The sequence below is a fragment of the Pteropus vampyrus genome, unplaced genomic scaffold, assembly GCF_000151845.1.
Source record: "Pteropus vampyrus isolate Shadow unplaced genomic scaffold, Pvam_2.0 Scaffold28, whole genome shotgun sequence".
NCBI classification, from domain to species: domain Eukaryota; kingdom Metazoa; phylum Chordata; class Mammalia; order Chiroptera; family Pteropodidae; genus Pteropus; species Pteropus vampyrus.
Window position 1 is genome coordinate 5,307,824 of NW_011888809.1, and position 14,606 is coordinate 5,322,429.

Below are 14,606 nucleotides of genomic sequence, written 5' to 3' on the forward strand. Positions count from 1 at the left end.
TGATTGTTCATGTTTTTTGCTTCATTTTTTATTGAATTTTTGTCCAGCTGTCTCAAGTCATAAAATTTTGCCTTCATAAACTTTACAGGAATTTAATAGCTCACTATTCTTCTAAATCACTCAGATTCGGGGGTGCTTTTTAAAGAAATCAGAAACTTAAAGTAACAGGATTTTCTAAGCAGATTGTTTGTTTTTCAGATTCGACCTCACATTACTACTTTGCGCAAATACACATACGGGAAGCATATACTGGCCAAGTTGGAAAAATACTATTTGAAAAATAGCCCAGATCTAGGGCCTATTGGAGGACCACCAAATGGAATGCTGTAAAGGAAAAAGAGAAAGATGATGTGACCATGTGAAAAGAATGTTTCTTTTGTGAATTATCAAAACACAACTCAACTATGAATCTTCAAAATTTTTTTTAAAGCAAAACTATTTATTGACTTTATTCATCCATTTGTAAATTTTTTAAGGTTCTTGTGTATATTTGGGGGGTGGGGGTGGTGAATTATAAATTATATTCCACCCTGAGTGGAGACCTATCAGATTGGATTGCTGGCAAAGCACAGAATGCCTGTATATGATGTAACTGTATCAAAAAAATACTGTCACATATTTTGTAAATTTTTACCTGTAAAGTCACAAAAATAGTTTTTAAAGGAAAAAGTACAGTATTCTTTTAATAAACTGGCTTGCAGTCTGGTAGGTCTACGGACCCCATAGCACAACAGGTTTATAGAGATGTATATAGAAATATAGTCATTTTTCTTTGTCCTTTGTGTGAAGCCTTTTATAACAGATTAACAATCAACTACATAAATATTAATATTTTAAAAAGAAAGTTAAGTTGTATTTTGGTAATTCACAAACTATCATGCAAATAAAACTTCGCAAGTAAGACAAGAATTAAATGATTTGAGATGTAAAGAACCTACATTATTTACGATGGCTGTGGTTTTAATGACAAATACTGCCCTAAAACATCTCTGGCAATGTACAGAAGTATTGTATATACTTACATATGTAATTGTTATAAGAAGTAGAAAAAAACAATCATGGTGACACTTCCATCCCGTTAAGTGCACTGAACGGAAAGTTAAGTCCCACTTTAACTTTTCAGTTTGGTTTGCAATGAGAAAGTGGAAATTTGTATATTGTTTTGCTTATAGAATTACAAGGACATGTTGAGGAAGTGTTGAGCTTTATTTTGCTTTTTCATAGTAGATTCAGAAAGTAGGAACCAGATAGAGGTGAAAAAGGGGCCACTGAAAAGTGAATTTGATAGCTCAACATTTAAGCATGATTACATATTCAGATAGCTTTTTTTGCTTCCTATAAATATATGCATTGTGTGTGTAGTTATAGATGTAAGTTTACACTTTGAAAGCAAATCTTGTTTCAATGTTTATTATAAAAGCCTTGCTAACTTAGTGATGCTTTCCTTGGTTGTACAGGTGTACATTTGTAAACCTTCATGCTGTAAATGGAATTTGTTTTATCTCTTTGAGAAACATTTGCATTTTAGTGTACATTTATGTCCCTGCCCTCTTTGACCTGGCATATAGTGTTGTATAATGTAAATTTATTTCTCCAAATCGAGAGTGATTTTTTAAAAATTTTTTATCTTTATATGGTTTCAGAAGTATGAACCAGCTTTCTTTTTATTGTGAGAAACATTTTGTTTTATAACATAGTAGACTCTGTCAATATGGACATGCTAGGATTTGGATCACTTTCAAGAAGTCAGGGTATTGTGCATAATAAGAAAGTATTGGACTGAGATATTTGGTTACCATGGAGGCCAATGCTTTTTCCATCTTATTAAATGTGATGTGACTTTTTTCTTTGTACAGAAGAGTACTGTATTTTTGGATAGCCTACTCCCAAGTAAGAGCAAATCTGTATGATAACATTTTTTTCCTCTGGACATAAGACATAACAGTGACATGATGTACATTTACAAGCGGCCTTATGTACATTTCCCAACGATCTTTTTAAGGCAAAATTGTGACCATATGTGTATAATTAAAATCGTTTTTAATCCTTTGCCTATGAAAATATTTTGGAAAAAAACTTGCTTTGTATATTCAGTTTCTGAAAGATAAAGAAAGTGCTTTGTATTTTGTTGAAGTCAGTATTTTGTATAAAACATTTATGTTGACCCACTTATGTTTAGTGCTGAAAACTAACGAACCATGCTATCTTTAGATTGAACATGTAAGGGATTTTTTATTAGAAGTCCGCAGAAGAAAAGCGATCTTCTGAGCACAATATTGAATATAAAGGCTTTATCACTTAGCCGTTCATATCATGAACCTAAAAATAATGGCATAAAGTTTGGGGTGCCAGGCATACGTTTTCATATTTGACATTGAGTTATTCTAGTTTTCTAACCCAACATTCCATGTTGAGGCCATTAAATCCAACCACTTGTCACTGTCCCTTCTCATGGTCACACTGGTTCATCAGCATGTCCCAGTCACAGTTGGCAGTGCTTTTCCCCCATGCAGTGCTCTCTCCGACCCGTCCCTACCTTATTTTGCCAGCCTCAGTGTGTCTTGGCCCCGTGTGGAAATTTTTTTCCTATTACCAGCTCATGGTTTTAGGATCAAAGTTGTCCTCGTTGGAGATTGGTAGTGACTCTCCTGGGTTTGCACAATTGCATTCCTGGTCTTCCTTTGTCCTTACCTCTGTTGGCATAGGCAATTATCTGCAGATGTAGGAAGTCCTAGAGAACAGCACATTGGGAAACAATCTTCTTGGGTCCTGAAGGTCCCGTGTGTCCTGATGTTGACAACCCAATCTTCCCAGTACTTTAGGACCTGTTCTCAAAAAAGATGATGTTGTAGAAATTTTATGGCCTACCATTTTTGGTGCCCACCTCTGAATCCACCATTTAATAAGTTGGCATGGAGTTTTGATAAAATCAGAAAACAGTGTTTCAGAATAAAAATTGGGCAGAACCACTTAGGCTTTACTCTTGAGTGTCTCCTTTTGACATGGATTGTTTCTGGACCAGTTTGTCTAAGTCCTGGCTCTTATTGGTTCATAAGGAATAATGTTATCTTCACTTTGTATATTATGTATAAATTAGAAAATGAAAAATGTGTGAATAACATTGTATGAAATAAACCTGGTCTTGTGTTTTTCTCTAGATAAATACCCCTTTGCACCTCAGGTTGCCCATTCAAGTTTACTCTGACTTAAAGAAAACAAAAATTTTTTTTATCACATGGACACTAGTCTGGGGCCACTGATCACTGATGGTATTAATCCTGTCTTTTAACTTCTGGATCTCTGTCTGATTACATAGAGTGACTTCATAGAATGAAACTTAGCCTGTTATCGATAAAGTGATTTCTTCAAGGTGGTTTTGAGGATTAAATTAAAGCATTTATCTTTACCCATAGGTGTTTGTTTCCTTTCCACATGCACTAAGGAGACAGTGTTGGCTAAAGGAAAGTACAGATTGAGTTCAGGCATGGATTTCAAGTTTACCACCTTGTGAACTTCGGTGTGTTAATTCATCTAAGTTCATCCACGGCAAAGCTGAAGGCACCGACTTCAGCTTTACCATAGGATAGTACTGTTTTAAAATCCTTACTGGTTTTAAGAATTGAGAACATGTTAAAAGACACCTGGAACCTAATTCACAACCATTGTTAATACTGTTTCCATCTTCCTGTCCCTTTTATAGCTATTTAAAATAAAAGCCATGTGATTTGATAGAATCCAAAATGGAAATTACATAAAACTAAGTGGAGAAAGGAATTTTCATCATATATGTTGTTTTTGCTCAGTTATAATTTTGTCTTGATTTGGTTCTGAGCTGGAAGGAGCCCTTGTGGAATTGTTGACCTACGCTACTTGGTCATGATGACATTAAAAGGTCCTCCAAAGGAAATAATTCATTCCTCCACTTGCTTACCAGCCTAAGGACAGCTTCCTAAAGTCACCTGGTTAGTGCTTGTTTTGTTTGCCCTCAATATAGTGATGTCCTCAGAAATCCCTGAGGAGCAATATTCACTGTCTACCTTACCTACCTAACTTAATGGGACTGGACTTGACATTTTTGAGAGGGGTTGGATACCCCAGACTTCGAGTAAATTCATCCATGAACGCAGGCAAGTGCATGGAGTGCTGTGGCCTGGGTGCTCACTTGTAGGAGGTCTGAGGCCTCGGTGTGCCTTGCAGCAGCGGGTGGAGGGAGGTAGTGGGGCCTACATTGGGCCCTGGGGAAGTGGGCTGTGTGATCTTGGGCAAACCTAGGCCTCCAAGTTATCTATCTGTAGGGTAGGAGTAATACCCTGCCTGCCCACTTAACATCAGATCTGAGGAGTAGATGCTTGGTGTTAAGAACCTAACTACAAGCTCGTGAGGAAGCTTAAAATTACATAAAATTTTTATTGAGCTTAATTACCTCCAAATTCTGTAGACAGTTTCTTTCATGTTCCAGTAAAAAAAAAAAAAAACTTTTTTTTTTTCTAAGTATTTGCCAGGAACTTAAGCCAAATGAAATTGCCCTGTATTCTGTCTGGTAGTTTAAAAAAGAAATTGGCCAAATTACCATTAACTCAGGTTTTCTTGGGCATCGGAGTATAATGGATCGCTTGGACTCGAATTAGACCGCCCAGGTTCCAAACCCTTTCATTTTACATTGTTAGGCAAACGATTTTATTCTTTAAGCCTTAGTTTCCTCATAGTGTAGGTGAGGGAAATGACACCCACCTCCTAAAATTATAAGAATGAGTATATGTGACATGCAGGGGCAGTGAATAGTCAGTGATTTCTGCCATAGTTGACAAAAAAATTCTTTGCCTACATAAAGAATAGCCTCAGAACACGTGGAGCTCATTTATGTTTCCATAAATGAGCTCTTAAGTTGCAGATAAATCACTAAATCAGTAAAACTATTGACATAATTAACTTTACAGCATTTTACTTTTTTTTTCTTGCTACTAATAACAATACCTTTGCCTTGAGATGTATGGCTGCCAGAATGGAGACAGGGCAAGGAAACCGAGGACCATGTGGTTGGAGACACACACACCACTAGAAAAGCATATGAGAGGCTGCTGAAGCTTTGTGAAAGTCAGACTCTGGTTCAGGACCATAAGGTGATTTCTGCCGCTCCTCACACCCAGCGCTTGTATCGTTTCCACTGAGCAGTTTGAGAGCCTTTTTTTCTGTAAAAGCTGAGAGGTCGACCAACGGATCAATTGCTGAGTGCTTGATTAAAGGCTGGGAACGGCCAGCAGGCCTTTCACACTGCATATTACCTTTTCACTCTACATAAGCTTCCCCTTCCTCACTGTGTCCCTATCAAAGGAAATGAGTAAACAAAGTCTTTAAACTATAACTCACAGGAACTAAAGAATGGTATATTAACTGAATTCCCCAAACAGTCGGGGTCCTTCAGTGTCTGCTCTCTCTCTCAACTGTCCTAGTCTCTTGTCTCTGTCCCTCTGAGTCTCTCAGGCTCTCTCGCTCTCTGAGAGGAGACCATGCTGTCGATGGAGTGTTACCCCTTCTTCAACAAACTTTTCCTTTGACTCTAACTTAGGCGTGTGCGTCGAATTTTTTCTACCCTCTCTGCCAAGAACCCTCTTCTCTCTGTAGGGCTTGGTGTCCACCCCCACTCGGGGAAGTTTGCTTTGTCCCTCAGTCCTGGTTAGAGGAATTCCTTTTCAGCTTCACCAACACTCCGTGCCACCATTCCAAAAGGAGAATGAGAAAATAACCAGGCGTGACGGTACCCATGAGACCTCGTGGGGGTTCTGGGTCAACAGTAAGTGTGTTTCCTGATTAGACCTAAAAAGTATGTACACCAAGAGATTGGTCATGACATACACACGCGGAAACGTCAGGTCCAGGCATTTTCAGCTGGCAGGGGTGAGACCTGAGGGGAGAAAACTGTCCAAATTAAGGACAGTTCTTTCCAGTCTCCTAGAGGTCGGCTTTGATCCCGAAGTCATGGGCTGGTACCAGAAGCAATAAACCAATAGCTGGAAAGTACAAAATGCCTACTAGGCGCCAGGCGCTAAGTGCTTTACTTACGTATCTCATTTCACCCTCCTAACAACTGTATGAGGAAGGTACTGTTCTTATGCCCACTTTACAGATGAAGAAACAGGCTTAGGACGTATGACTTATCCAGGAAGGCAAGACCAGAATTTAAATCCAGTCTGATGCCAGAGTCAACACACTTAATGGCTAGACAGGGGCTTAGGAACTCAGACTCCCCCCACCACCACCCCCCCCACACACACACAGCCGGGAGGTGGTGGATGAGCTAGAAATGCACGCACTTCATAACTTGTGGCTTCAGCCGGTCCTTGCCATGAAGGGATGTGGGTCCAGCATTCCTAGTTCTTCTGATCCTGCTAGAAAATCAGAAATCTGGGTTTTTCTGATCAATTCCCTTCTGGAAATCTTTTTTAAGCACTATGATGGCAAATTTCCCCTGACCAAATGCAGCCCTGGAGACTATCAATTTGCCACGTCTTCCTAATAGTTTCTGTAATGGAATGCAGGGTCACCTTCTAGCTGTGGAGTGAATTTGCATGTGTATCCTGGGGCTGGAAGTGAGGAATACGTGTGCACGCTAGGGCACCGCACTGTCACACCTTCAGGATCGCTAGCGTGCAGGTAGCATTTACCTGTGTGCCAGGCACAGTGTTAGCCCTTCACAGTGCTTATCTCACATGATCTTCACGACAGCTCTCTGAGGTAAGTATCAGTATTCCCCAAATTCAAAGAGGAACAAATTAAAGCACAGAGAGGTTAAGTTACTTGCTTGAGGTCATGGTAGCTAGGAATTTGCAGGAGGAAATTGCATACAATTGCTAGCTGAGAGGGTGGCGTGGGTGAGAGACCTGGCCGTAGCTCCCCTTAGTCCTATCAGCACCCCTTCCCAGCAGGGGGCTGAGTCAGAGCGCCTGGGGCTTCTCAGACTCCAGGTCTTTGGCCTCCGCAGTGTGGGGATCCGCTAGTGTGGGCCTGGCGCTAGCTGCCCCACCCTAGGAAGTAGCTCAGGATGAATCAACCCGATTACACGTGGTAGGGTGTGGCTGGCATTGTCACACCTGCCTGCGGGGGAGCGTCCTGTCCAAGCCTCAAACAAAGGCTGCTCCAGAGGTGGCCCAGAATTGAGTCAGGAACCACAGGGGGAATCATCGCATGACTTCAGCGCCCGGCGCTGCCCGCAGCCACTCCACCGTGGATTTGGCCCCGTCTGATGCTAGCTATTAACGTAAACCAGATGGAAATATATGACCACTGATTTTCAGAATCGCACCCTTCCTCTCCCTCAAGCCTTTTTGCATTCTACCTCCTCCGTATTTTTCAGTCTTGCTCCTCGCCCCCATTTTGACTGCTAACCCTGGTCCTCTCTCCCTGCGGGCTTTCCCTATGTCCCCCACCTGCAATCTCCCTCCCCAAGGGGCCAGAGGATATTTCTAACAAAAAAAAAAAACAACGGATTGTGTCCCTCCTCTGCTCTGAAAGGCCAGTGGCTCCTTTAGCGTAGGCTTGCTTGTCAGTGGCACAAAACCACACAGGCTGTCTCCATGAGTCCCAGCTCTCGCCAGAGGTCCAGTGCTCTGGCCCATCCAGGCCATTGCAGACTCTTTCCAGTTTCTCAACTTTCTGAAGCTCTTTCTTTGCTTCCCTGCCTGTTCTTTGCTGGGTTCCCCACCTGGAAAGGCCTCTCTATCTGCCTTTGGTTGGCTGAAGAATGGTCCCCAAAACAGCCAAGCCCACACCCCTGTAACTTGTGAATGTTACCATCCCTGGAGAAAAATATCGAGGGATAGGGGGCTTTGCGGATTTGCAGATGTGATTCAGTTAAGCATTTTATTTTATTCTATTGTATTTTATTGTATTTTATTCTATTGTATTTTATTCTATATGTATTGTATTTTATTCTATCGTATTTTTGCCATTTCAAATGAGTTTGGTTTAATTCCAGGCGGTACAGAATTCAGGATAGAATGAAGACTAAAGAACACACTTTGGCAGGATTCTGAGTTGGGTTTTCTCTGACCTCACCGCTAAGGTTGAAATGGCTGAGTAAGAAAAGTTAAAGACACGAGCCATTGCACAATTATTATTATTACTATTTTTTACAGAAGTTAATCTTAAATGTACAACAATCTCCAAAATAACACTTAATTCTAGCTATAGGTGGCAACAGATGTTCTGGCAGCCAATCCAGATGTTAAAACAGGAATGGGATGAAGTATCACTATTGCCCCAGGCACAAGGACACAGCTCACTTCTTGCCAGATTTCTTAATTTCATTTGTGGCCGGGGGTCCTTCCCCATGGCCTTCGCTTTTAACTCCTCGAGTTTCTTCTGCTCCTCTTTTTGTCTCTGTTTGAACGCTGCATTTCTTCCATCTCCATGGCCTGCTTCTTGAACTGTTTCAGGGGCTTCTTCTTGCCACCTTCGTGGCCAGACATGGCTCTTGCCACCCCTTCCCCAGGTCCCGCCACCGGAAGCCCAGTCGAGCATTTTTAGATGGAGAGATTATCCTGAATTATCCAGGTGGGCCCCCAATGCTCCAGTTATACTACGTATCTTTCTAAGAGGGAGGCAGAGGGGGATTTTATTACACGGAAGAGAAGGTGACATGAGGATGGAGCAGAGATTTGAAGATGCCGGCTCTGAAGATTGGTGGGATGTGGCCACAAGCCCAGAAATGCTGGCGGCCACCAGAAGTTGGAAGAGGTAAGGGACAGATTCTTCTTTAAAGCCCCTGGAGGGAGTGTAGCCCTGCTGATACCTTGATTTCTGAAACTGATTCAGGACTAATGACTTCCATAACGGTAAGAATAAATCTGTATTATTTTAAACCACCAAACTTGTAATAATTTGTTACAGCAGCAACAGGAAGGGAAAACACTGCCCAAAGCCTCTTTCTTTATCTAGGGTCAGGTTCGAATGGCTCCCACCCCCCACCATCCCCCCCTACCCCCACTTCACCCTCACCCCCTGCCACCCCAGCTCCTCCCTCATCCTGGAAACCTTTCGAAATCTTTTCTTTGCTTTCCAAATCAATTGTTCCCTCCAGTTGCCGGTAAATTGGCCGATGTGACACACACTTCGTTTTATAATGATTATTTATAACTGTCTCTCCCCAAAGAGTGTGACTTCCCCAAAACTTCAAAACTGAGAACCAGCATCCAGCTGGGGCGCTGGTCCCGGAAGATCCTCCCGCAGCGGTCACACTGCTGCATTGCCCAATTCCAGGGGCACTGTTCAGGCTGGGTGCTGCTGGATGTCAATTCTCAGAGCACGGTCCCAAGCGTCGCAGTTGACCTGGAAGGCACGGGAGTGTTGCTTCCTGGAGCTGGGCAACACTGCAGCTCTGGACACATTTATCAAAGGAATGAACTACAGACCACCCAAAAAAAATAAACGGCATCTTAAGGCAATCAGATGGACAGTATCAGGTGATAAGCGCAGTCTCCCCAGGGGATCTCTTTGGGCAGGAAAACCCTCTGATTTGGATGTGTAAATTCCAATGATATTTACAAAAAACCCATATTTATTCTCTCTCCTCTGCTGACATTCTAGCAAATATTAGAGGCAACTGAGAAGGCATACATGAGAAATGGACAGAGTGCAGGGGTGAGGCAGGGTGTGAGGATGGGAACTGAGAACAGGATGTCAAGGCCAGTACACTTGCAGTAACCCCATCACCTGTGGTTTCAGAGCTACCTGAGCACAAAAGTGAAAACAGGACACACATGAAGTTTTCAACATCTATGAGAAAAAACATATCAGGTGCTTAAAAGAAACGAAAGAACTTCCCACAGCCCTTAGTTCTTCACGTCTCGCAGTGAACACAAGCACAGTCCCGTAGCAGGCCTGGGAGAGGAGCTTCCTACAGAGCCTCGCATGACAGCCATGCTACCTGCACCCCATGAGGGCGGACCCAAAGAGCATGAGAGGAACAGAGGACCCGTATGGGCTTCAGACTCTGAAAACACCTCCTCTCTCAAATAAGATCCTTCTTGTCTGCCTGTACTTCTTTTGGGGACAGAAGTTGTTGGGTGCCTTGAGTCAAATCCAGAATTCAACACACGGTTCAGGACTGGGAAACTGGCCGGGTCACCTCCTACAAGCACTTATTGATGGCATCTTAAGAGACATTCCTCTTTCTCTCCTCCCCAGGCAAAATCATCCTCCAAGCACTCTCTTGGTCATGCAGAAGACTGAATTGATCAGTGTATTGTTAGGATTAGTTTCGCTGGCAAGCGGTAGAAAATCCGGGATGACGGTGTCTGAAGAAAAGAAGTCTATTTCTCCACCATGTACATGTCTGGGTGCGCAGTCCAGGGCCAGCATGGTGCTTCATGGGCCAGGGACCCACGCTCCTTCTAACCTGTTCCTTCTAACCTGCCAGGCATGGTCTCTGTTCCCAAGTTCATTTCATGGTCCAAAATGGCTGCTCCGGCTGCAGCTATCGAATCTGCATTCCAGCCAGGAGGAAAGAGAGAAAGAGAAGGGCATGCCTCTTCCCTTTGTCACTTTCCTGAAGGTACATACGCCACTTCTCCTCCTCATGTCCCATTGGCAAAACCCTGAACACGTGGCTACATGTAGCTGTAAGGGATACTGGAAAAGGTAGTCTATTTTGAGTGGCCATGAGCCCAGCTGAATTTTAGGAATCCTCTTACTGAAAAGGGGGAGGAAAACCGCTGTGGGAAGCAACGGGTAGTACCTGTCCAGGCAGTCAGCAACAAAGCTTTTGGCAAAATGCTTCATAATGAGAGGGCCACTCAAAATCAAATGATGATTAAATATCATTTTACCTGCATCAGATTGGCAAAGTATAAAAGTCCAATACATGCCAAGTCACATAGAGGATGTAGAAAAATGGGAACTCTCACAACTGCTGCTTGGAGCGTAAATTGCTGTAAGCCCTTTAGATAGCAATTTGTTTAGAGAGATTGCGTAGAGCTACGCCTAAGAAAGCTGAAGCTAATTGTACCTGTAACCCAGGAGCTAAAGCCACTTCTGGAGAAAATCTCACATGCAGAGAAAGGTTCAAGGATTGACTGTAGCATTGAAAAACTGGAAACCACCAAATGTCCAAGGATTAATAAACTGTGGTATATGCATGCATTGAATTATAATACAGCAATTAATATAAATGATCCAGAGGTACATGTATCAACATGGACAAATCTCAAAACATAAATTGAGAAGATTCAATATATCTGTAATATTTCATTTCCTAAAAAAAAGATTAAAAAGTAAAGAAAAAAGACATCATGCTAAGTTTTGATAAACTCTGCAGGTGTTCATTATATTATTATTTTTTAGAATTGCAATTGGGTTTTTTTGCATTTTAGGGGGTAAAATATGCATAAAATTTACCATTTTAACCATTTAAGTGTACAGTTCAGTGGCATTAAGTACATTCACATTGTTGTGCAACCATCACCACCATCCATGTCCAGAACTTTTTTCATCTTCTCAAACTAAAATTTCATATCCATTAAATGATATTGCCTCATTTCCACCTCCCCCCACCCCCCCCAGACACACACCGGCTTCCAGTCCTGGGCAACCACCATCCATTTTCTGCCTCTACGAGTTAGAGTACTGTATCGATCTCATATGAGTGGAATCATAAAGTATTTGTTCTTTTGTGACTGGCTTATTTCACTTAGCATAACGTCTTTAAAGTTTATCAGTGTTGTAGTGTTCCAACCTTTTTAGGTTTGAATAATATCCCATTGTGTGTACGTACCACATTTGAAATAAGATTGATCTGTCAATGGACACATGGGTTGCTTCCACCTTTTGGCTCTTGTGAATAATACTGCTGTGAACGTGGGTGTACAAATACCTGTTGAATCCCCGCTTTTAACTCTCTTGGGTGTATACACAGGAGCAGAATTGCTAGATCATATGGTAATTCTATTTTTAATTTTTCGAGGAACATTATTCTTTATTACATGTTCGAAATGGTTTACAGTAAAAAGAATTAATTATCTTTTAAAACGTTTTGTGATGGTAAGAAGTTGGATGAAAAAAGGTGTGTTTTGTATCACCTTGAAGTAGAATGTCCTTACATGCATCTGATAGTTGATAAGAAATCAAAATATTTAGCGGACGTGGCATTGGCTCTCTCGCATCCAGGCACCTAGAAGTTTAATCTACAGCTCGTACTGGTGCTCAAGATCCCCTTGCCAGTGATGGCTTTATGAAGGCATAGGACCCACTTCGGGCTTGTGAGATGGGAAAAGTGTGTGTGAGTGTGTGTGTGTGTGTGTGTAAGGGGGTCTTCAGGGAACTATTTCCTTGCTCCTAAGGAAGACACTGGGAGAAGGAGGCCTTGTTTCTGGAATGGCTGTGGTAGCTGTGATGGCTGGGAAACAATGCCACCATCTTGCCACCATTCCAAAGATGGAGCCACACAAGGGATGGCAGAGCTGGAAAGTGAGCAGGGCTTCAGTTCCAGAGTTGTGGAGGTTTTGGTTGTACAGTGGGTAATGCAGGTACAGGTATCTGCAATAATTGTCCTATTAGTCAAGCTTTTTTGAAGTGAAATTATCAGTTGAGGTTGAAGGTGTCCTCATCAATTCAGAAAATAACTTCCAATTTAAAAAATTAAACAAAATTATAAACACCTAAGAATACAGAGGTAAACTTCCCTAGATCTTTTTTTATTACATACATATAGAGTCTATGTACATTACACACAGTTTTAAGAAAAATTTAGCCATACTATATATAGATCAGTCTTTAACTTGCTCTTTTTTTTTAAACTTAAAAATAGGTTTTGAAATCCTTTCATGTTAGGACTTAACCACCCACTTTATTTTAAAAAGTGTTTTACAGTATTCCACAGTGTGGGAAAACACATTTATTTCACCTTTCCTTTCTTGATGATCATTTAAACATGCCTCTTTGGACACACGTGAAAATACTTCTGAAGAGTACATTCACGGAAGCAGAATTTCTGAGTTAAAGGATAAGAGCATTTTAAGTTTTGATAGATGTCGACTTGCCCAGAGAATGCCTGTAGAGTTTAGGTGCCTAAAGCATCAAAGAGGCAACCTCTGCCCAAGGCCCCCTCTCACACAGCTGCTGGCCCCTTCCTACCTGCTCTCCTCCAGGTCCCGCCCCAGTGGCAATGGTGTGTGTGCATTTCTCCCCAAGTGAAGCGCTGTGTGTCCATGGGAAGAATGAGAGAAATGAGGGGAGGAGACGCTGGCCCTGCCTTCCCGGAAGAGGAAGCAACATTCGAGGCAGTTAGTGATTCACCAGGGATAATACTGATAATATTTAATTACCTGCGTTAGGAATACAGAACGCAGGCCCTGCCTGAGTGCCCCAGGTGGGAGGCTAGAGGCCCCCTGCTCAGCCAGACATGAACTTGTTAGATCTATAAGGATCTGGGGGGTGGGGGGCGCGGTGTCCCAAGGAAGGGGCTGATGAATGCAGACGGGGCTGGCCATACTAGTGCATATGGGTTGATGTCACAGTGACATTCTAAAAGGCTGTAGGGATCTGAGGAGTGGGACCCTGAGGAAGCTTCTAGGAGGAAGAGACTTTCATACAAGAGACTTTCATTACAGCTGGGAAGAGTAGCAAGTAGGCCAGGGGTCACCTGGGTCAAGGCAAGCCCTGATCCTCTCTTTCCCTTCTCTGTGTACTGTCCCCCTTGGGGCTCCTCCTCTTCCTAAACTGCGCAAAGAAACACACATCAATCTGGGACAAACTGACTCAGTTTGAAAGAAATTGTACACTGGTGCTTTTTATAATATGAAAAGACTCCATCAAAACCTCCCTGACTTTATTTTCTTTATTGGGCATTATTTGGGGCATTAGAGAAAGACAAGATTCCAAACTGACCTAGTTTTCCTCCACGTTGGGTTGAAAGGACAAGAGAGCCAACTTCAGGCAGTGGGCGGGCCCCTGGGACATACACTCACGGCCTTCTACCAGCAGAGCTTAACCTGCCTGAACTTCCTGGGCTCTGGGGTTGAATCCAGGAGCCCGCAGCCAATTGTCCCTGCCCGCATAACCCCGGACCCAGGAATGTTTAATCTGTTTAAAGAGAAACACTGGAGATTGTTTGAGGCCAAGAAGCCTTAGGGGACCTTGGTTCCCAGTTCAGGCGAACTGAAGCCGGCCAGTCCTCTTCCTGGGGAGGCTGGGTGGGGAGGACGCCATCTTTGGTGTCCAGGCCTAGGTCCGAAGGTCATTTCTCCCGCCTACCAGATTGCAGGCGGGGCCAAGTAGTTTCCCCCCTCTTCCTTAGGGCCTGTTGCCCAAGGCCAGCGGTCCTTCCATAGCCTTTTGCATGGTGCCTGGTCGGTGATGTAGACACAGGTCCAGGGCCTCTCATGGAATCACGAAGGACCAGGAACTCAAGGGAGACCTTCTTAGATCTGCAGGACAGAGGTCACCTGGAAACAAAGCCGTTTATTTCTCCTTTAAACTCAGCGGATGAAGAGAGAATTGTGTTCCATAGAAAGACTCCAGAAACTTTTATTAGAGCGTGTCCAGCTGTTTAAAGTAAGGCCCAGAGTTTCCAGCACTTTGTGGAGTGCCGGCAAAACGCGAGCGCCCCACCGCCT

The 14,606-nt window shown here is 42.9% G+C and overlaps 1 protein-coding gene across 1 annotated transcript in view; it reads left to right on the forward strand.

Moving 5' to 3' along the window:
* Positions 1-3,180, forward strand: part of PUM2 (pumilio RNA binding family member 2) — an 81,615-nt gene extending 78,435 nt beyond the window's left edge. The window contains exon 20 of the mRNA XM_023528502.1: positions 199-3,180. Within this exon, the coding sequence (XP_023384270.1) occupies positions 199-330 (132 nt within the window). The 3' untranslated portion in view covers positions 331-3,180. The remainder of the gene's footprint in view (positions 1-198) is intronic.
* The last annotated feature ends 11,426 nt before the right edge of the window (positions 3,181-14,606 follow it).